Raw genomic sequence first — 21,535 nt, forward strand, 5'->3', positions numbered from 1 at the left:
TGTAAAACGAAACGCTCGTTATACACGCACAAGACTTTCACCATTTTTGTAATAAGCTTTCACAGCAAATGCGCGTTGTTCACCCGACCACTTCTCCATGATAACTAAACTTCCCACTCTTTAGATTCACAACGTTTACGTCGCAAGCCCGCGGCTCCTCTATTTTATCGTCAGCAGCGTTGCCAAATCGTACCGTTTCACTGAATCACCTTGTATTTAGTTGTGGGATTTTTTTTACACTTTTTTGTAAGATTTTGTATTTTTTTATATTCCTTATTCAAGTGATTTTTGTGAAAGGAACAGTTATGAATGTTTCAGAAAAAGGTAAGTACTTAATGATGAACCTATTAGACAATATTTGTTGCTACGTCTTAGGCTGCACCTACATTGGATCCGTATTTCTCCGATCCGACGTCGGATTGAAAACAAACTCAAGGTATTAAAGCGTAAATCGCCCGATATCGGATCGGGCTTCCCACTGCAGTGTAGACACTACGCTTTAATACCTTCAGTTTGTTTTCAATCCGACGTCGGATCGGAGAAATACGGATCCAATGTAGGTGCTCACTAAGACACGGCAACAAAATATAATGAATAACACCCGGATTGAGAGGAAAGAGCTACTCATAAACTCAATTCCACTCTAAACTTTCAATTTAAAGCAGCAGACTCTGGATTTTATACTGCATACGTTTGAAATATGTACCTATATTTGTTTGGAATATCTATAATTAAATTACTCTATAATATAATCTGGCACTTCTAGTTAGATTAAATTTGTTGAGCAAGTAAGCGCGTATATTGGAAAATAAAATGTATTTTTGTCGAAAAATCTGGTCTATTTATATACTACATGGTTATCAGAGAAAACAACAGCTACTAATGGGGCAAAAATAGTTGAGATAATTAAAAAAAAAACAAATGAGTTAAACCTGCAATTATTAATGTTGACCATAGTATATGAAATCATTAGTACATTTGGATGTTGAGAGGTGACTCATATTTTTTTGCAGAAATTGCTTGAAAATAACTCATATAATAATATTTGAGTTATCCTCCCACTCAAAAAGGTCCGGAACATTGTTAAAATATTCAAAATGTCAAAAAATGAAGGAAAAATCGATTTTTTTCGTCGTTTTTTGATTATAACTTTAAAAGTATTCATTTTCGAGAAAAGTTGCACTGACGTAAAAGTTGCGTAATTAAATTTTCTACAATATAGGATTAGTTAAAAGTTTTAAAAATTGTCACCCTTGTTGCAAAATAGCAATAATTGCGAAAAAACCATAAGAAAACAAGTATTCGCATTTTACCCTTTTCAACCATTTACGCTACACTTAGGACCTTCATATTTCACCCAGAAAAACTTTCGATATAATATGTAAAACATTACTGTCATTAAGATAGTTTTAACAGATTTTGCAAAATAAATTTTGTAATGACTAAAAATAAAGCAGACAGCAAGTTGTATTTTTTTACATATAGAAGGATACTGTACCTTTCATTTGCAATTTGCAAAATTAAAATCGGTTAACTACCACGACGTCAGGAATTTTTTTAAATAAACATTAATTTTTGGTGCTACGCGCAGGACAGAGGATACGCTTGCTCTGATTGGACATTCCGATTGCCTTTGATAATGATTGATAGATTTTAATTTTTAGTACATTTCGATATAAATAAATAAATTTGTTTATTGCAAAATAAAAACACATACTCTGTCCTTTGAAATAACACTTTTTTAGTAAAAACTTTCTTTGTTCATATATTTTAACTTACGAGAATAAAAGTTTATTATTTTTAAACATATGCAATTGTTTAAACAATATTTCACAAACAATAATCAAATTAGTTTGATTTTTGTGGAATTAAAATATTAAAATACAACAAAATATATAGTAAGAAAATAATATATTACATAAAGATTGGAAAAAATTTTGGTGGAAATCAACTTGCGTAAATCGAATACCGCTGTCCTGCGCGTAGCACCAAAAATTAATGTTTATTTAAAAAAATTCCTGATACCATGGTAGTTAACCGATTTTAATTTTGCAAATTGCAAATGAAAGGTACAGTATTCTTCTATATGTAAAAAAATTTCAAGTTCCTATCTGCTTTATTTTCAGTCCCGCAACATTTTGAAAAAATGAATTTTTTTGCTAAAGCTGGATTGCAAAATTTATTTTGCAAAATCTATTGAATTGATCTTAATTCAATTTACAGTATTATTTTATTATGTCATAAAGTCTTTCTGGGTAAAATATAAGTTCCTAAGTGTAGCGTAAATGGTTTAAAAACGTAAAATGCGAATACTTGTTTTTTATGTTTTTTTTTTTCGCAATTATTGCTATTTTGCAACAACGGTGACAATTTTTAAAATTTTTAACCAATCCTATATTGTAGGAAATTTAATTACGCAACTTTTCTCGAAAGTGAATACCTACTTTTAAAGTTATAATCAAAAAACGAAGAAAAAAATCGAATTTTCCTTCATTTTTTGACGTTTTGATTATTTAAACAATGTTCCGGGCGTTTTTGAGTGGGAGGATAACTCAATTATTATTATATGAGTTAATTCCAAGCAATTTCTGCAAAAAAATATCAGTCACCTCTCAACGTCCATCTCAAAACAGATGCGCCCTGAACTAAACGATTTCCTGCCCTCATTAGGGTACATAAAACATAATTTACTAGTTTAATTGGGAAATAAGCCACAATTTAAGTTGGAAATTGATTTATTAACGTTTTGACTTCCACTTCAGAAATCAGTATTTCGACAACAATTTCCGAAGTGGAAGTCGAAACGTCAATAAAATAAATTTCCAATTTAAATTGTGGCTTATTTCCCAATTAAAATAGTAAATTACATAAGATGCCACAAAAAAATAGATTCGAAACAATATTGAATAAAACGTAAACTCTAAGAGACAATTCAAAAATAAACAGACAATGTCGAGAGATCAGTTAACAATAGATATAAAACTATACACATTTTCAACCAATCTTTTCATTTGTTATTAAGAAGAAGAATAACAAAATAGGTAAAAATCTCCGTGTTTTCAGTGAGACGAATTATAATAAATACTAATGGACATCGTTGTCGCTGGAAATGTCAGATTCGGCTTCGTCTTCTGAAAACTCGTGAGGACTTGGTGACAGAGGATCAAAACTCGAGGATTGGCGCGAATTCTCTTCGTCCAGGCGTGCTTCGACGAACTCATCAGCGTTGAGCATCGAGAGGGAGCTAGTGCCTGCGTTAGCTTCGTCGAGAAGTTGTTCCAATGAATGATGAGTACCATTGTATATTTCTTAAAAAAAATAATGATTTATAATAAAAGTAGAAGTACAAAAAGTCCATTCAAAATTAAAAGTCTCAAACGTAAATAATATTACATAAATCTGGACCTGGGAGGTAAACTACACTGTGTCATTTTAAGCAACTTTTCAGTAGAGCAGTTTGAATATTTTAAAAATCTTATATATCCCATAATTAGGTATCTTTCGGTCTGAAAGACAATGTGATCGTATTTTAATCATAACATATAACTAGTTTGTACAATCCAATTAATAAAACGTTAACATTTGCCATAATTACTGTAATTAATGGTAATTTACAGTTACATAGTGCAGTTTACCTCTTGATAGATTTGATCTATACTTATAAAATATTTAATGAATTTAATAGTTATTTATGATATGTGTTAAAAGTACACATTTAAGGCACGCATGTGAAAGTTTGCAGAAAGAGCGAAGCGAGTTCTGCAATTCACATGAGTGCCTTAAAAATGTACTTTTAACACGCATATCATACAATATTTTTTCTACAAACGTAATTACAGGGAAATATCTACAAAAACTTTTACTTGAACTTGACCGACATTACATTTTTATATTTTTTTGACATTACATCAGAATTGCCTATACAGTCAATACGAACTGCAGTGCCATAAAATTTTTAAAGCACTAGTGCCTTAAAGTAGCATTTTTAACGCTCGTATGGAGTGCTAAAAGTTGCATTTTTAACACGGTTGTAGAAAAAGGTATTTAAGCCAAAAAAATTAGCTAGGTACTTCTCATGAAACAAATTTTTATTTTAGTTAAATGTTATTACAGTAAAGCCTGTGTTAACGGCCACCTGTCAAAATCGGCAACCTGTAATAACGGCCATTTATATAATACGGACGCGGCCAAATAATCTCATTATTTTTAAAACCCATTTCATAGAAATTCCAGTTCTGTTAATATCGGCCAAAATATTTTTGTATAGGTACTTGCTGATTATACCCAATATTGCGAAATACCCAATACTATTTTATCACTTATCGTATTTATCTAAAATGATATTAAAAATAACCTGTATAATAATTAGGGTCGGTGTCGGCGAACACAAAGTTCTTAAAGCTCTATAATATGTCGTAAAATAGGAAACTTTTGTCGCTAAGAAACATAATAAAAATATAATAGCTGAGAAAGTGAAAAATCTGGTTTAAATTCACAAAAGTTGGCCGAAAATATAGTGTTGTAAAATTATCAAGCTCTATTATATATAAAAATATAAAAGTGAGTTGAAGAATTCTTTAAAACGCTTCACTAAACGCTAACATCAGGTGCTTAACACCTGATAACAATCTTAACAGATTTTGTTTTTTCCGTAGTATACAGTCTCTGGCCAAATTATTAGACGCACTATAAAAGATTTAAATGGTTATTATGAGCTAATACCATTGTAATACTAAATAGGTTTTTGAAGTTATACTTCTTTACCGGCGATAGAGGGTAAATTTTTATATGGGAAAACCTGGCGACCGGGCGCATGCGCATTATAACTTTGTTCTGATTGGATGTTCAAATGACATGTCAAAAATTATTCATTATGGCGACTGTGGCACAGCTGTAGTTAGATTATTTATGGTTGTTGCGTTTTAAAATTTGTGTGAAAAGAAACAACAAACAAAAGTTAGTTAATAGTTAGACTGCCTTTTTAAATAGTATTCATATACCTATATTTTTGGACTTTTGGACTATTTTGGACAAGGAAAACTCATTCTAATTTGGTAAATAGTTTTTATTATAATCATATTGTAATTATACATTTGGATTAGGTTGAAATACATACATTTATTTTCTCAAGAATGCGGATTTTAGAGAGAAATCCCAAATTAGGTTCGATTTTTATTTTTAAATTATGATTTTTTGGCGTAGATTTATTTATCTAGTAGGTACCTATGTAATGCTTTGATTTACATACTTAATTTGATTACCAACAAAAGTTCTACCAATCTTCATCTAATATATTGTTTTCTTACTGTTTTGTTATATTTTTATATTTTCTTCCACAAAATTTAACCTACATAATTCAATTTTCAAAACAAGTGTCAAACAGTAAAACGTTCAGTTACCGTATTTTTCCACATGATAAGTAATGTCGGATTGGACGAGTGAGTCTACGCTTCGATTACGAGTCAAAGCGGCAAGCATTCAAGGGTTCAATTCCCGGTGCAAGTTTTATTTTTTTATTTTTTTATACATGTTATGATTGTAAGTATATTTGTTATATAATTTTTTTTTCAGAAAATGCGTATTTAAAATTTTTTCCAACAATTATTATCGTTCAGAAATCATTTTTTCTTTGTGGCATTTTTCAATGTGTTTGTGTGCGTTTTATTCTTTTATTTTTTTAAATTTTTGGTATTGTCTTAAAAATCACATAATATGTAGTAGAAGTATAACTTCTTACGTGCGTACAAAGTACACACACATTCTTGTTTTGTATGTACCAGGCACAAGGTATGTTGTTTGGTTGTCCATTTAATTGTCTATATTTTATCACAAATAGAACATTATTATTAATGAACCAATATGTACAGTCCCTGCTCAATTTATTAGACTCACCCTAGAAATATCAGTTTTTTTTCTTTTAAACCCCTTAAAAGTATGTTCAAAGTCATACGGTACTGCTGAATGGGTTAAATAACAATTACTTGATAATCGTGCTACATAATTAAGTTAAAGATGGTGAGACTTTTTGATTGAATTGTGAAAACTTGGCAGACGGCAATAGAATGGGCTAAAAAGGTGCAATGACTCGACTTTTTTAAATTTACTTTTTTAATTAAATTAGTGGTTGATATTCAAATTTTCGTAAAAGTTGCAGTAGTAAGTGTTAATATTAGTCTTTATTAATGTTAGTTTTTAATTTGTTTAATTTATTTTAACATAATAATAAAAATATGTAAATTTCTAAAAGACGAATGTCTTCGTTTGGAATTTTTTCATATGGGTGATTGTAAAGATCTTTTTGTTGAGCAAATCTTTTCTGCTCTTTTCTGTTACTGCTCTTTTCTGTTACTGCTCTTTTAGAAAATACTACATGTATGAAAGAGAAATAGCAAAAAATATGGCATATCTTTATCGTCAGTTCGAAGGTTGAGTCAAAAAAAGAGAAACATCCTGTTACATCGGTTTGGAGGGGTCGTTACTGTAGAAAGATTTCAGTCACCCCCAGAGGGCAAAGAATTTGGCTGTAAAACACAGAAGAGTCACCCATTGCCATATACGGAATAAATTGGAAGAATCAGAGTGTTCAGTATCGGAGTCCACTGTACGCCGAAATTTGTACAGTATGGGACTCAAATCTCATAGGCCAGTTGAGGAACCAAGAAAATAACCAACTTTCACCACAAATGCTCAAAAAACGCTAAGTTTGGGCCAATTTGCATAAAGACTCTATTGCCATATAATTTTTGTGCAAATTGGCCGAAACTAAGCGTTTCTTTGACATTTGTGGTGGTGGTTTTGGTTCCTCAACTGCCCTATGACATTTGAATCCCATACTGTACAAATTTCGGCGTACAGTGGACTCCGATACTTAACACTCTGATTCTTCCAATTTATTGGCTATATCGCTATGGGTGACTCTTCTGTGTTTTACAGCCAAATTCTTTAAAATTCGTTGCCCTCTGGGGATGACTGAAATATTTCGGCCATACCGACCCCTCCAAACCGATGTAACAGGATGTGTCTCTTTAATTTTTTAGCCCAACATTTGAACTGGCGATAAAGATATGCCATATTCTTTTGCTATTTCTCTTTGGTACATGTGGTATTTTGTAATAGAGCAGTAGCAGAAGAGATTTGCTTAACAGACAGATTTTTACAATCACTCATATGAAAAAATTTCAATCTGAGATATTCGTCTTTTAAAAATTAACATATTTGTATTAATATCTTAAAATAAATTGAACAAATTCAAATAAACATTAATATAGAACAATATTAACACTCACCACTACAAATTTTACGAAAACTGAACGCCAATCACTAATTTAACTAAAAAACTAATGTTGAAAAAAGTCGAGTCCTTGTGCATTTTTAGCACATTCTATTACCATCTGTCAAGTTTTCACAATTTAAAAAATGTTTTCATTTTTAACTTAAATTATATTTCACAATTATTAAGTAATTATTATTTAACCCAATTAGCAGTTCCGTATCACTTTGAACATACTTTTAAGGTGCTTGAAATTAAAAAACTGGCTTTTTCTAAGGTGAGTCTAATAAATTGAGCAGGGACTGTATTTATTGACTCTTGAAATAAAACAGAAATAACAACAATGTTGTCAATTTGTTGCTGACATATTGTGGCTCAACAAAATAATAACATTTAATAATACTTGTTATTTCTGTTTCTTTTATATATTTTTTTAATTCAGTATAATTTTAAGTGATGCATAACTTTTGAAACTATGTGTATATTACCATTCGAAATAGAAACACCAATTTTTAAGAGAAGGTACACAGTATTTGTTGATTGTTTATTACAATGTATTAATAACCACGATTTTTATAAAAACAACAACTGTCTAAAAAAAGAATAGATAAAAACAAGAGAGATTTATTTCTGTTAAGAAGAACAGTTATATTCGCGGTGTGCAAGTACTTGGAAGGGAAACGAGAAACGACCGTGCGCGAGTCGCGGAGAAATTGAAATTGTCAAATTGACGTATATTTCATACCCTCTGTCATTGAAGCAGGAAAATTATATATTGCTCCACAATATTGATATGATATGCAATTATTATATAAAGGTAAATTTAATTATTTGTATTTTGCTTGCAGTACTGCATTTTAATAACTAATTTTATTTACTACATACAATTGTTTACGTTTGCATAACATAACCTGCATCTTATTTTTTCTTATTATTTTTTTGGACTATGGCCTTGACAATTATCTAGCAACCAGGACTAATATAATTGGCCAATATAATTAAAAGTGCGAATAAAAGTAAAGAGCGTAGAAATAGAGGCCGCTTTGCCGAACTTGCACGGTCCCAATATAACCCGTTTGCCGCTAGGTGCTCAGTGCACTAAGTCAACATAGTGTTGTTTGCCATCAGCACGCAGTTAGTAACTGTGAGGTAAAAACACCCAAGTTTACATGGCGCTTTTTACCTCTCAAATTATTTGAACACAGTGTTCTATTTTTTTGGTAATTTCCTTTTCGTGTAGTATACCAAGTGTAGTATACCTCTAAAAAGCTCTTGGAGAGCTGAGTGAGTTAAAGGAATAAAAACACACCATGTCGACATAGTGCAGTTTACCTCTGAGGTCCAGAAAAATAAGTAATAATAGTAATATCGTCTGGCATTTTTGACAGGGAGGTCCTTTAGGACAGGTTCCAGCGCCAAATACATATTTTAACTCCGTTTCAAGTAGTTAGTGTCGATACACACTAGCCCAGGGGAACCGACGGCTCTTTAGGTGCTCTTCGAAGCACGGTAAACGGCTCTTATCATTTTTAGAAATGCAAATGTTGTTGGTGGCTAGATTCGACCTCGTGCACTCTGACTTAAAAGATCAATATCTTTCCGCTGAGCTACGGCCGTCCACATATATGAAAGTGAAATATAACAGCTGCATTAAGGTGCATTATATAATTTTTTTAATTAATAGTAAGTACAGTATTATATCTTACTTTCTGCTTAAGGTACTAGTAAACTTTTAGTTTTTGAAAAGAAATATTTTTTTCCATTTTTTAACTCCTTTTAAGTTTAGAAATGACCTCAAATATTTTAAAAAAATTGAATTCAGCCAAAAAGCAGTATTGAGCGCACATATGTTTTCTCGGCACTTGCAACTGTGGAGCGCGCAACGACTTCCCTCTTTCTAAAATCCTGGTTTCTTCCACATACACAACAGAGTATATTGTAATTATTAGTCTGAGCAGATTATCGGAGAATAGAGAAAAGATAAATAAAGAGAATAGAAAAGTTATTTACCAGCAATTTTATTGCTGGAATCGAATCTTATGATTCTACATATTAATAATATACAGGTCCAGCGATATTTAAACGGATCATAGCCAATACATGTATTTCGGCTCTAGGCGGTTGGCCAACAAAATATCTTCAAATAATTATTATATTATACAAGTACAATACCTCAGTCGACTGCTAGATTCTGAACTAAGCTACGTAAATGCAAAAGCCCGCCTACATTTACCATTTCATTCTGTTTTAAATCAACCGAACGAGTCTAGAGGTGGGCTAATTTACGATAGTGATATTTTATTCATTGTGATTTTTGTCTGTAACTGAATCAGTCATTGTGAAAACAATACATATGTGTAAACTTTTAAGGAAACGTAAAAATATTTTCATTAATAGTTGGATATTCCGAGATAATACAATATTTTAAAAGTGAGCACGTAAAGGTTGGAATAAATTCATTTTCTAGAGAATGGACGATTTTGGTAAAAAATCCCAAAACAGGTCAATTTTTATTTTCAAATTGCGACTTTTTGACATATGTATCATACTGGTGACGTCACCCATCTGTACGTGATGACGTCATCTATAATTTTTTTTAATGAGAATAGGGGTCGTGTGATAGCTTATTTACAAGGTAATTCAATTCTCTATTCAGTAATATAAACATTAACTAATTATTTATACAGGGTGTCCAAAAATTTTTTTTTTAATTATGTAAATTTATTGACAAAAAGAAGAATTTGTGTAATATATTTAACTTAAAATACATTTTACTGCTGTCAGAAAAAACAGGAAAAAATGTTTATTTGACAAATAAATATTGTTTTTTGAATAAACTCAATATTAAAGCCGCCACCCACCTTCCTCTTAACAGTTTGAACATTTGATTTAAGCGAAAAGGAATGATTATTTTCCAAATAAACATTTTTTCTGTTTTCTGAGAACAGTAAAATGTATTTTGAACTAAATAAATTACATTCATCCTTCTTTTTATGTCAATAAATTTAATTCAAAACAATTTCTTTTGGACACCCTATACAAATAATTATGTAAATGTTTATATTACTGCATAGAGAATTAAATTACCTTTCAAATGAGCTATCACACAACCCCTATTCCCATTTAAAAAAATAATCGATGACGTCATCACGCCCAGATGGGTGACGTCACTAGTATGATATATATGACAAAAAGTCGTAATTTAAAAATAAAGATTGACCTCTTTCGGGATTTTTTTCCAAAATTGTCCATTCTCGAGAAAATTAATTTATTCCAACCTTTACGTGCTCTCTGTATAAGTATTATGGGTTATAAATGAATCTTTCTGAAAGGCAAAACAAGTTTAAATGTTATATATATATATATATATATATATATATATATATATATATATATATATATATATATATATATATATTTATATGTAAATTTAATGGCGTTGAAAAGCGTCGTCATTTTACCCAAAATATGGTCTTAGATTGTTTTCGCAATGACCGATTCAATTGTGATTTAACAGAGCAACGAAATATTCGTATATTAAACTCCTAATAAAAAGTGTTACCACTGTGGACCATCGTAAAATTCTACACGTATTATTATTTTGTTTACTATTACAAAATTGGGTTTGCTATTAGAACGCATACCATGCCATTAGTGCCAAACAAAAATAGAAAAATTTAGTAGTTTATGGAACGTTTTTATATAAGTGGATGATAATTATGCATCATGCAATATTTGTAAGATAAAGCTGTCTTATCAAACTTGGAGAACGTAGAAAACAAAATTTTAATACATTATTGTTTCCTATAATGCACAAAATGTTAAAGGTGTTACAAAATGATGTGAAAATGAAACATTTTGGATGCTTTGCACACACAATAAATAAACTTTATTGTGAACGATGGCTTAAAGGATGAGGAAATCAGCCACAATTTAACTTAAAAAAATGATTTTATTGACGTTTCAACTTCTACCTCAGATGTTGTTATCAAAAGTGATATAAGAAAATCAATAAAAATTTAACCAAAATAAAAAATACCATTAGCCACTTTAAAAAGAGTTCTACAAGCAACTGCTAAACTTTTAGATTTTGAAAAAATCCAGGAAACGGGAATCCTCTCAAATTACTGCAAGATGTTTCCACCTGTTGTAATTCGACATTTTATATGTTGGAAAGATTTATTCAGCTAGAAGAAATTGTTAAGGCTATTATAAGCATAACAAATATGTACGTAAACACTAGTTCAACAATATATGAGTATTTTATTAAACTGTCGATAACTGTCGATTTCAACTTTTCTTGGCAGAATAAGGTTTCGACTAATTCCTTTTAAGGATCCAACAAATGCGGAAATAGCACAGAGAATAGAATCGCTCTTATTGCAGAAAAACTTGGAATGGAACAAAAAGATAAAGGATTTACGACTCAAATTTTATTAGAACATGAGAAAACATCTGCAGATCCGGATGATATTATGGGATCGCAGGATCAGCCACGAGGCACTACGACAAGCAGGGCAATAATAGAAATGCAAAGATTTAGGGAATGCGATCGGTTGCCGCGAAATGAAGATTCGTTAAAATGGCGGAGAGAAAATAAATATATTTTTCCTTATCATGCACAAGCAGCTCAAGAACGAATTAGTGTCATTGGAACATCAGTGCCTTGCGAACGGTTATTTCCAAAGCTGGTCTAATTATTTCTGATTGAAGAACTCGAGTTAATTATAAAAAGGCTAAAAGGCTGCTATTCTGAAATTTTAATTTAAAAGTACCAAATAGTAACTAATAAGTATTTGTAGCAAATACTGGTATTTAAAGTTTACTTTGTATTTCGTTTTTAAGAGGGTAGGCGCAAAATTTAGGGACAATGCTATTTAAATGCATTTATTTCTTTCGAATCCTAAGAAAACTAGTAAGTATTTTTGAAAAATTTAAAAGCAGAATAAAGAATTACATAATTACCGAGTGCTAAAAGTCCCTGAAAACTTCTATAATGTGTATTTTAATAAGTTACAGCGGTAAAAAGAAGAGAAAATTGAGTGTGATTTTTAATTTCAAATATCTCATTTAAATGACACTTTTTTATTCTAATGGACTTTCGGCCCTCGATAATAATGTAATCTTTCATTCCGCGTTTATATTTTTCAAAAATACTTATTATTTTCTTAAAATTCGAAAAAAATGAATGCATTGAGAAAGCATTGGCCTCAACACCTGTTGAATTTTTTTGAACATTTTTAATTATGAGTTTAAAATACGACTATTTTGTTGCTCTGTTAAATCACAATCACAGGTAAAAATTACGATGGGTTACCGTTACATGATTGCAAATACTTCTAGCCCACCTCTAGGTCAGAATCAGGTATAAGAATTATTACACGACCGGTTCCTATTTAAGGGTCCGCCTCGCGATCGCGCCAAGGAATAGAACCGAACCGACCGGCGACCTGACCACATGCAGAAGGCGATTGCAGAATTTGCAGATCCTTCTAGCTTTTTGTGCATACGCGGTACGAATAGATTATTTTATTTTTATAAGTTTAAGTTTATGGATACGTACCTATTTAAAACATATTTTTTCACCTAAAATATTGTCTGAAGCTATTTCTTTGTGGCGTTTATGTAATTTATTATTCTAAATACGAAATAAGCAACAATTTAACTTAAAAAATTATTTTGTTAACTTTTATTTCGAACGTCGTTGTCAAAATACAAAATATTAATAATTTAAACAAAAATGTTGTTGCTTAGTAAAAAAAATCTTCTAATAATTGCCGATATGAATGAGTTAGAATAAATGATATTATTAGAAGAAATTTTTTTTACTAAGCAACAACATTTTTGTTTAATTTATTAATACTGTGTATTTTGACAACGACGTCCGAAGTGGAGGTCGAAACGTTAACAAAATCATTTTTTAAGTTAAATTGTGGCTTATTTCCCATTTAGAAAAATAAATTACACAAACGCCACAAAAAAATAGCTTTAGAACAATATACATAATATTATGTATAATGCCAATCATCATTATCCATAAATAGATACACATGAAATATTTAGCACTATAAATATTAAAATAACTATTTTAGGTTAAATTATATGTTTTAAATACATATCCAAAAACTTATAAAAATAATAACCCATTCGTACCGCGTATCTGCAATCGCCTTGTCTGTGCATGTAGGTAGTGGGTTCGATTCGGTTCTATTCCTTGGCGCGGTGCGGCCCCTTAAGTTCGATTATGTACTTTCGGCTCATTCGGCTGGGCTCGCTATTTTAGTAAACTCCCAAAAAGAGAGATAGAAGTAGGAGGTTCTAGTTCAAAGATATTTTCTACATGCCAATGTTAATGTTGCTATGATTTCTGGTTTTAATGTCTGGAACTTTTATATTGGTCCACTATCTCAAATGCAGTTCAAACACTGTGTCTTAAAAAGCTATGTTCCATATTTCTTTAATTTATACTGTAGGTATGCATAGTCCGCAGATAGTGTGCTACTTTTTTTATAAACAAAATGGTGCCCCCAAATCGTGTTTTGTTCAATTATTGCTCTATAACTCCAAACATTTTAAGTTTACACCAAAAACACCCAAATAAAAATTCACCGTATTTAAATTCTGCATAGAGAAATGTTTTTCCCGATTTACTTCGACGAAAATTTTTCTCGGAAACTGCGAGTTTTTCCAACAAAATGTTTAATTTTCAAGAAAAATTTTAGGTAAGTAATTATTTATAATAATTAAATAACTTGGTGACATAAAGCCCTTTCGGTATAGATTATATTTCCAGAAGCTGATGGAAATTTAATGATCAATTTATCAACAATTTAATTGTTAATTAACAATTTACGGTCGCCATAATAACCATAATAATTACGAAATATAAGAATACCTATGATTTTTGTATAAAAAGGCACCATACCTATCTAATTTACTTTACAGAATTAAAATTGGACTATTTAACACGTTGACGGACAACAACGTCTATAGACGTCTAATTTCCATTAATGTAGCTTATACATTTGACACAGTCTCCGTCAGCGTGTTAAGCGGCCTCAGGAATATTTTAAAATTATAAACAATTTTTTGGCTTATACACAAATAGAGTATCTCGGCAAATATTAAATTACATTAAATTACGAAAACGGTATTGGAAAGAACGCAGCAGGATGCTTGTTTTAAAAGAAAAAGCGTTTAATTGCGATGAGTGATCCCTGAGATACAACCGGTCAAAGTTGACCGGCATGTATGGCAAAGAGATAAACAATAGGATGGCAATACACAGCAGGATGCTTGATTTTAAAAGAAAAAACGTTTAATTGCGATGAGTGATCCCTGAGATACAACCGGTCAAAGTTGACCGGCATGTATGGCGAAGATATAAACAATAGGATGGTAATTTTCGAATCACCTCTTTCTCCACACAAATTTTTATATCTTTGGAGAAAATGAAATCTCAAGTTCAAAATCGGTATACGTTAAAAAAAAATGCATTTTCTCGTCTTCCCATAGAGCAATTTTCTTCACTTTTTTTTGTTCCCAAGTAACTCGAATAGAGCCATCTAACTAACGTATTATTAAATGTCAAAGTTGCTTTTGTTTTGTTATAATAAATTAATTTTTCACTCGTGTTTACAGCAGTTATTTGGTCATTTACAAGTAAGTATATTGTATTTTTTTTTCTAACACCTTAGGGGTCGTCCATTAATCACGTGATGTTTTTTGAGCATTTTTTAGCCCCCTCTCCTTGCTGATACATATGGTGAGGTTTAATATTAATCCCCCACCTATATCACTTTTATTTTTTAGTATCTACAAAAAAATCTAATTTTTTTTAAATATGACAGGAATATATCGACGGTTAAATACTGAAACCTCATAAAATTTACAACTTTTTAGGAGAGTTAAAAAACTTTGATGCTTTTTCTTTCTTAGTGTTAATTTAATTATTATTTTGAAATAAAAACATGCCAAAACATACTTTTCATGAATCTGGGGTTTTGCCAGAACATTCGGAACAATATTTTCAACCCGAATTTTCATAAATCTAAAAATTGTCAAATTTTTACTTGTGGTTTCTACATTTAGCCGACAAATTATAAAAAAGCATAAGTCAGATAACTACTTACTGTCTAAATATGGCCACATGGATTCAGGAATTAAGCCCTTGATCTTTTCTAAACTCTCTAGAGAACAGGTACCAGTGTCTAAACCTAAATAAATTCAAGCTGTTAGTTCTTCTATATAGGTACCAAAGATAGTCGATGACTCACCCGATAACATTCCAATTGACTTTAATATTTCCATATCATCTTTTATTTCAAATGTGTCATTTAACTGAAAGACATATTCCCTCCTAAAAAACAATAATCTATTACATTCAATTTTTCATATCTTTTTATCTGAAATAAGAGTTTATACGTTTACAAAACATACTATCAAAACGTTTCCCCAATGCATTACAAAACCAACCGAATGATAAAAAAACAATAGACAACCAACTGAAAAATCAAGATCACGAAACAAAAAATATTGCTTTATAAAACACTAAATACTTGAAAAGCAGAGCCCATAACTGTATTCTAGAGATAAATAAACAAGATTAAAGGAAGATGTACATATTATGTAGTAGGAACATATCGAGGGGTTCGAGCGAAAACCCGATAAATACCAAAATTATGAAATCCGGTATTTTTATTTCTGGTGTAGTAAAAACACGTCTCCTACCACTGGTATTATTATTTGATATTAACATATTTAAGCACAATAACTAATAAAAACCAAACATGGTAGAAACCGTTAACTCATATTTTTAAATAACACCAACCCGATAGGTATATAAATTTACTGATAAAAATATTTGTTGTAAACATATTTATAATATGAGAATCCGGTAGAATCATTTATCTTCTTTTTCCTGTGTAAAGTTACTAATTTTATTATAAATATTTCTAAGTTAAAAACTGATAATTAATTTTATTGGAGATGAAGATTACAAAATTGTTCATTTTGACATAATATATTCATGCGAAAATCCGATAGAGAATTTTAGATTTTGATAGTTTATTAAATTTCAGCACACTTTTTTCCTGCGTAAACCCAGTAAAAGATGGCGTAAATTGACAATTGAATATTACGAGAACAAAAAAAGCGGTTAGAATGGGGCCCACATTTATAATGAAAAACAAACTCAGACCTTCCAAGGTACTGAATAGTTGTCTCAAGACTATTGAAACTCTGTAGAAATTACTGGAGTCTAGTAGTAGTAGCCTAGTCTAGAAAAATTTTTATTTTGTACAATATAACTGTCAAACTAATTAGGACTAGACTTGTCCCTAAAACTTTCCTAAGAAAGGAACGAACATTTAGTAAGAAATGTGTCTTTCCACTAGCTTACCATGAATGAATTCCAGTGTCAAAAGTTTTTTAAAAAACGCTGTGTATATTCTCAGATAATATAATAAATGCTGAGGTAACAGTGATTCTACTGGATGATATTCTAAAGAAGACAATAGCGGAAAACGGTAACCAGTTAATAAAAATATCAGAAGATATTGGTTTGAATTAAAAAAAAACTCCTACTCTACGCCCTAAAAGGCTAAAACAAATTTCATCCCAAAAAGCAATCATAGACTTACCAACTCCGGGCAATTTACCAGAGTTATATAAAAGTACCTTTCCAAAAAGTGAAGCAAAGGCAAAGGAAACGGATTTGATAAAGATGTGCCAAGAAAATATTTTCCAGAAGAGGTGCATACTTGAATAACAAATTTAAAAACCGGTAATTATATCGTAGATCGAATTCCAGACGTAATGATGTGAGAAGAATCATTTTACCTTTTAATTTTCTAAAAAGAATGCAGATTAATTTATTTTTGTTGGAATAATATACAATTAACTTTTATTTTATAATTAAAAAAATTCAAAATGAAAATCAATAAAGTCAAATGTTATACTCATTCAACGAGGTAAAACCGGATAAATATCACGTTTTATTTTTTTTTGTAAATACGTTTTTATATATTAAACTTAAAATAAATTATCTAACTGAATATTAAATTCTCTGCCATTTGACTATAACAAATATTTGACAAAACTTCCTATGACGATTTTAAATCTTCTTCAAACTTCCTAAAATCTTTAATTGCGATTATCTCTAAACAATGGTTTTGTTAGTTATCGGGTTTTCGCTCGAACCCCTCGATATTATGTAGTAGAAACCTCAGCCTAAATCTTAGAAAACGAGTACTAAAATGTTTTTTGTGTTCTTCTGTATGGTGTGGAGACATGGACTCTTAATAAACAATGTCTCAATAGGTTGGAAGCATTTGAAATGTTTACATATCGAAGAATGCTGAGAATCTCCTGGACAGACAGAATAACCAATGAAGAAGTACTAAGAAGAATAGAGAACAGCAGGGAGATACTTCTTCTTCTTGTGCCACTCCTATCGGAGATTGGAAATCATCAAGGCTACCCTGACTTTGTTTACAGCTGACCTAAAAAGTTCATTAGTGGTGCAACTAAACCACTCTCTCAAATTCCGCGTCCACGACATTCTTCTACGGCCTGGATTCCGTTTTCCTTCTATTTTTCCCTGCATTATATTTTGAAGTAATGCGTATTTATGACCTCTCATCAGGTGACCCAAATACTCGAGTTTTTTTCGTTTTATCGTTAACAAAATTTCTGGGTCTCTTCCTATCCTTCGTATTACTTCAAGATTTGTGATTCCTTCAACCCAACTTATCTTCAGCATTCGACGGTAGCACCACATCTCGAAACTTTCAATATTTTTTATGTTGTTCTGTTTGAGAGTCCAGGCCTTTACACCGTATAATAGCGTGTTAAATACGTAGCCACTTAGCATTCTTAATCGTAGAGGGATGCTTATATCTCTGTTGCAGAAGAATTTTCTCATCTTTATGAAGGTGGCCCTGGCAATTTCGATACGTCTTTTTATTTCATTGTTTTGGTCTCCAGTTTCGTTTATTAAAGTTCCCAAGTATTTATAACTTGATACTTTTTCAATTTAAATGCCGTTTATACTAATATGTGCTGGTTGTGTCATGATTTTACTGAAGACCATATACCTGGTTTTTTTGATATTAATGTTTATGCCATAATTGTTGCAAGCAATATTTATGTTTGTAAGTAATCGTTGTAATTCTTCTACTGTTCTTGCAACTAGTACAGTGTCGTCTGCGTATCGAATAATATTTACAACCTCTCCATTGATTACGAATCCTTCATTTGCTTACAAAAGGGCTTCCTGACAGATGCTTTCACTATATACATTAAATAGCAGTGGTGACAAAATGCATCCCTGTCTTACTCCTCTAAGTATTTCTATTGCTTTTGATATCTCGTTTTCTATTTTCATGTTAGCTTTCTGATTCCAATATAAGTTGAGAATTATTAGCGAATCTTTATTATCTATGTCTTTTCTTTCAAGAATGTCTCTTAGCCTATCGTGGCTTACTCTGTCAAACGCTTTTTCAGAATCGATAAAATATGCATGTACTTCTTGATTAACGTCTAGGCATCTTTGTGTAAGAACATTTAAACCGAAGAGAGCTTCTCGAGTACCTAGTCCTTTTCTGAACCCCATCTGTGTATTACTAATATCTGACTCCAACTTTTGATAAACTCGGTTGTGGACGATTTTTAGAAATATCTTTAGTAGATGGCTCATTAAAGATATTGTTCGATGTTCTGAACATTCTTTTGCATTGGATTTCTTTGGCAGTGTAACGAATGTAGACAGCAGCCACTCTTGAGGTATAATACCAGTATTGTATACTGTGTTAAATAAGTGCAATATTATACCTATTGATTCATCAAGAGCTTTAGTAATTCAGTAGGAACCTCATCGGGTCCATTTGCCTTTCCAGATTTGGAATTTCTAAGTGCCATTTCTACTTCGCATTTTAGGATTTCAGGTCCCGTTTCACCATTTACCTTGTCAATGTTATTTCTGTTGTCCTCAAACAATTTTCTTATGTATTCACTCCATCTATCAATTTTTTCTGTTAAGTCTATAATAATATTTCCGTCTTTGTCCTTAAGCAAACTTATTTGATGTCTTCTTTGGGTTCCTGTAAGTTCTTTTACTTTTTTTATGTATATTGAATGTGTCATACTTTCTTTCATAGTCTTCCATTTCTACACATTGTTCTTTAATCCATGATTCTTTGGCCTTCTTTATTATTTGCTTTATGTTCTTATCAACCTCTCTGTATTTTTCTGAATTATTCTTCAATTTGCGTCTTTCATCCATTAGTTCTAGTATGTCTGGTGTCATCCACACCTTATGTTTCTTTGGAGATTTGGTTAGGTGTTTCTTTCCCGTAGTTCTTATTATAGTGTTTATATACTTCAGTTTTTCATCTATGTTGTCTGTTCTGCGGATTTGGTTTTCTGCTACACCGAGGCCGGCGTCGATTTCTTCGCGCACTGTTTGTCGTCGGTGTTCACTTTTAAGCTGACTTAAGTCTAACGCTGGGATGATGGTTTTTCTCATTCTCTTTGGTCTAGCTTCTAACACAGATACTACTGGATTATGATCCGAACCGATATCAGCTCCAGGGTAAGTTTTAGTAGATTTCACGGCATTACGGTATCTTTTTGTCACCATTATGTAATCTATTTGGTTTCTGATTACTTTTTCTTGTGTGTGTTGAGGTGACGTCCACGTATACAGTCTCCTTGGGGGTAATTTAAAGAATGTATTAGTTATTATTAAATCTTCGCTTTGACAAAACTGAACTAAACGATCACCCCTTTTATTTCTATTACCTAAGCCGTATTCACCGACATTTTCTCCAACTTTACCCTGACCTACCTTGGCGTTCAGATCGCCCATTACTATGTTAATGTGTTGTCTCTTTGTTGTTCTCATCACCTCTTCTAAGTTATTATAGAATTGTTCTATTTCCAGGGAGATACTGCTCCTAAAATTAATAATGCAGGGAAAGATTCAAGGAAGGTAGGTAGAAGAAAAATGTTCTGGCTGAGAAATCTCAGAGAATGGTTTGGATGCTGCTAAACTGAACTCTTTCGGGCTGTAGTGTCAAAAGTTAGAATAGCAATGATAATTGCCAACCTTCGTCGCGGAGATGGCACGTAAAGAAGAAGAATAGGAAGATGATGAAGCAAGCTTGTAAATCCAAAATATCAAATATAAATTTATTATTTGTTAAGTGCTGTCAAAAGATACATGTCAGTATGTCAGCAAATAATGCTAAAACAATTAAATCATTATAGGTCTTCAACATCTTATTTAAAGTTTACTGAACATTTTATATTTTTGTTCAACTCTTACAATTTGTTTAAATTTAAAGAAAATATTTCCATAGATATTTTAGGCTACAGGAAACTGAATTATAATTATATTTCTAATTTCTGCAATAATTTTTATGTAGGAGAAACCGCAGAACCAGTAAGTGTCAGGATAAATGAACATGAAACATACATCAAAAACAGATACTTTGTAAAATAACAGATAAGCAAAAATGCCTGGCACTATGAGCAAAGAGTACAATGGGAAGAGAAACAGACATGAATAAGAGCAAAATGACAGAAGTCTTTATTGTAATATGGAATATTACAGTTGGTATATTCAGGTGAGTTACACCAGTTAATATATCTATCTACTTTAAACAGTTTTTTTGTATTGTATTTAAATATTAAACTAATTTTAGAAAGAACAAAAAGAATACCAAAAATTAAAAAAAAGATATGACTTATTCAATAATACTAAATTTTTAGTATTTTACTTACTTATCATTTGATATACTACAACTAATAACAGTCTTCTTATTAGTATTGACAACAATAAAAGGCAGCTGAATGGAAGAATTCGAAGAGGGTGCCCCATAGAATTTTTCGTTATCCCTATTTCTTTGTGCCAAATTTTTAAAAGCAATTTGGTTTAGAATTAATTCCGTTAATTGTTTTTCCTTTTCAACTATTGAGGCTATCTTCTTTTGTACATCCTTTTCAAGTTGATGGCACTCTTGGAGCGAATTTGTTGGAAGGCCTATCCATCTGAAAAATAAAATATAGTATATATGCAATGTAAGTATATAGTTCATATTTGAAATCATCTATTTACTAAAATGTAGTCTATTTGATATCTCATGGTTCTACCAGGATTGCCTTCAGGTGATCTCCATGTGTACAGCTTTCGAGGTGGTAATTGAAAGAATGTGTTGGTGAAAACTAGTTCTGAGTTTTCGGCGAATTTTTCTACACTTGAGT

The 21,535-nt window shown here is 31.2% G+C and overlaps 1 protein-coding gene across 3 annotated transcripts in view; it reads right to left on the reverse strand.

The window, feature by feature from the left end:
* Nucleotides 1–2,987: 2,987 nt before the first annotated feature.
* LOC114332274 (transcription factor Dp-1) overlaps nucleotides 2,988–21,535 on the reverse strand; it is a 487,697-nt gene continuing 469,149 nt past the window's right edge. For all 3 annotated transcript variants that reach the window (XM_050648210.1, XM_028282048.2, XM_028282047.2), the window contains exons 7-10: nucleotides 21,056–21,322; nucleotides 15,547–15,629; nucleotides 15,403–15,486; nucleotides 2,988–3,308 (exon numbers count right to left, since the gene is read on the reverse strand). In XM_050648210.1, the coding sequence (XP_050504167.1) occupies nucleotides 3,085–3,308; nucleotides 15,403–15,486; nucleotides 15,547–15,629; nucleotides 21,056–21,322 (658 nt within the window). In that variant the 3' untranslated portion in view covers nucleotides 2,988–3,084. The remainder of the gene's footprint in view (nucleotides 3,309–15,402; nucleotides 15,487–15,546; nucleotides 15,630–21,055; nucleotides 21,323–21,535) is intronic.

The sequence above is a fragment of the Diabrotica virgifera genome, chromosome 4 (assembly GCF_917563875.1).
Source record: "Diabrotica virgifera virgifera chromosome 4, PGI_DIABVI_V3a".
In the NCBI taxonomy this organism is placed as follows: domain Eukaryota; kingdom Metazoa; phylum Arthropoda; class Insecta; order Coleoptera; family Chrysomelidae; genus Diabrotica; species Diabrotica virgifera.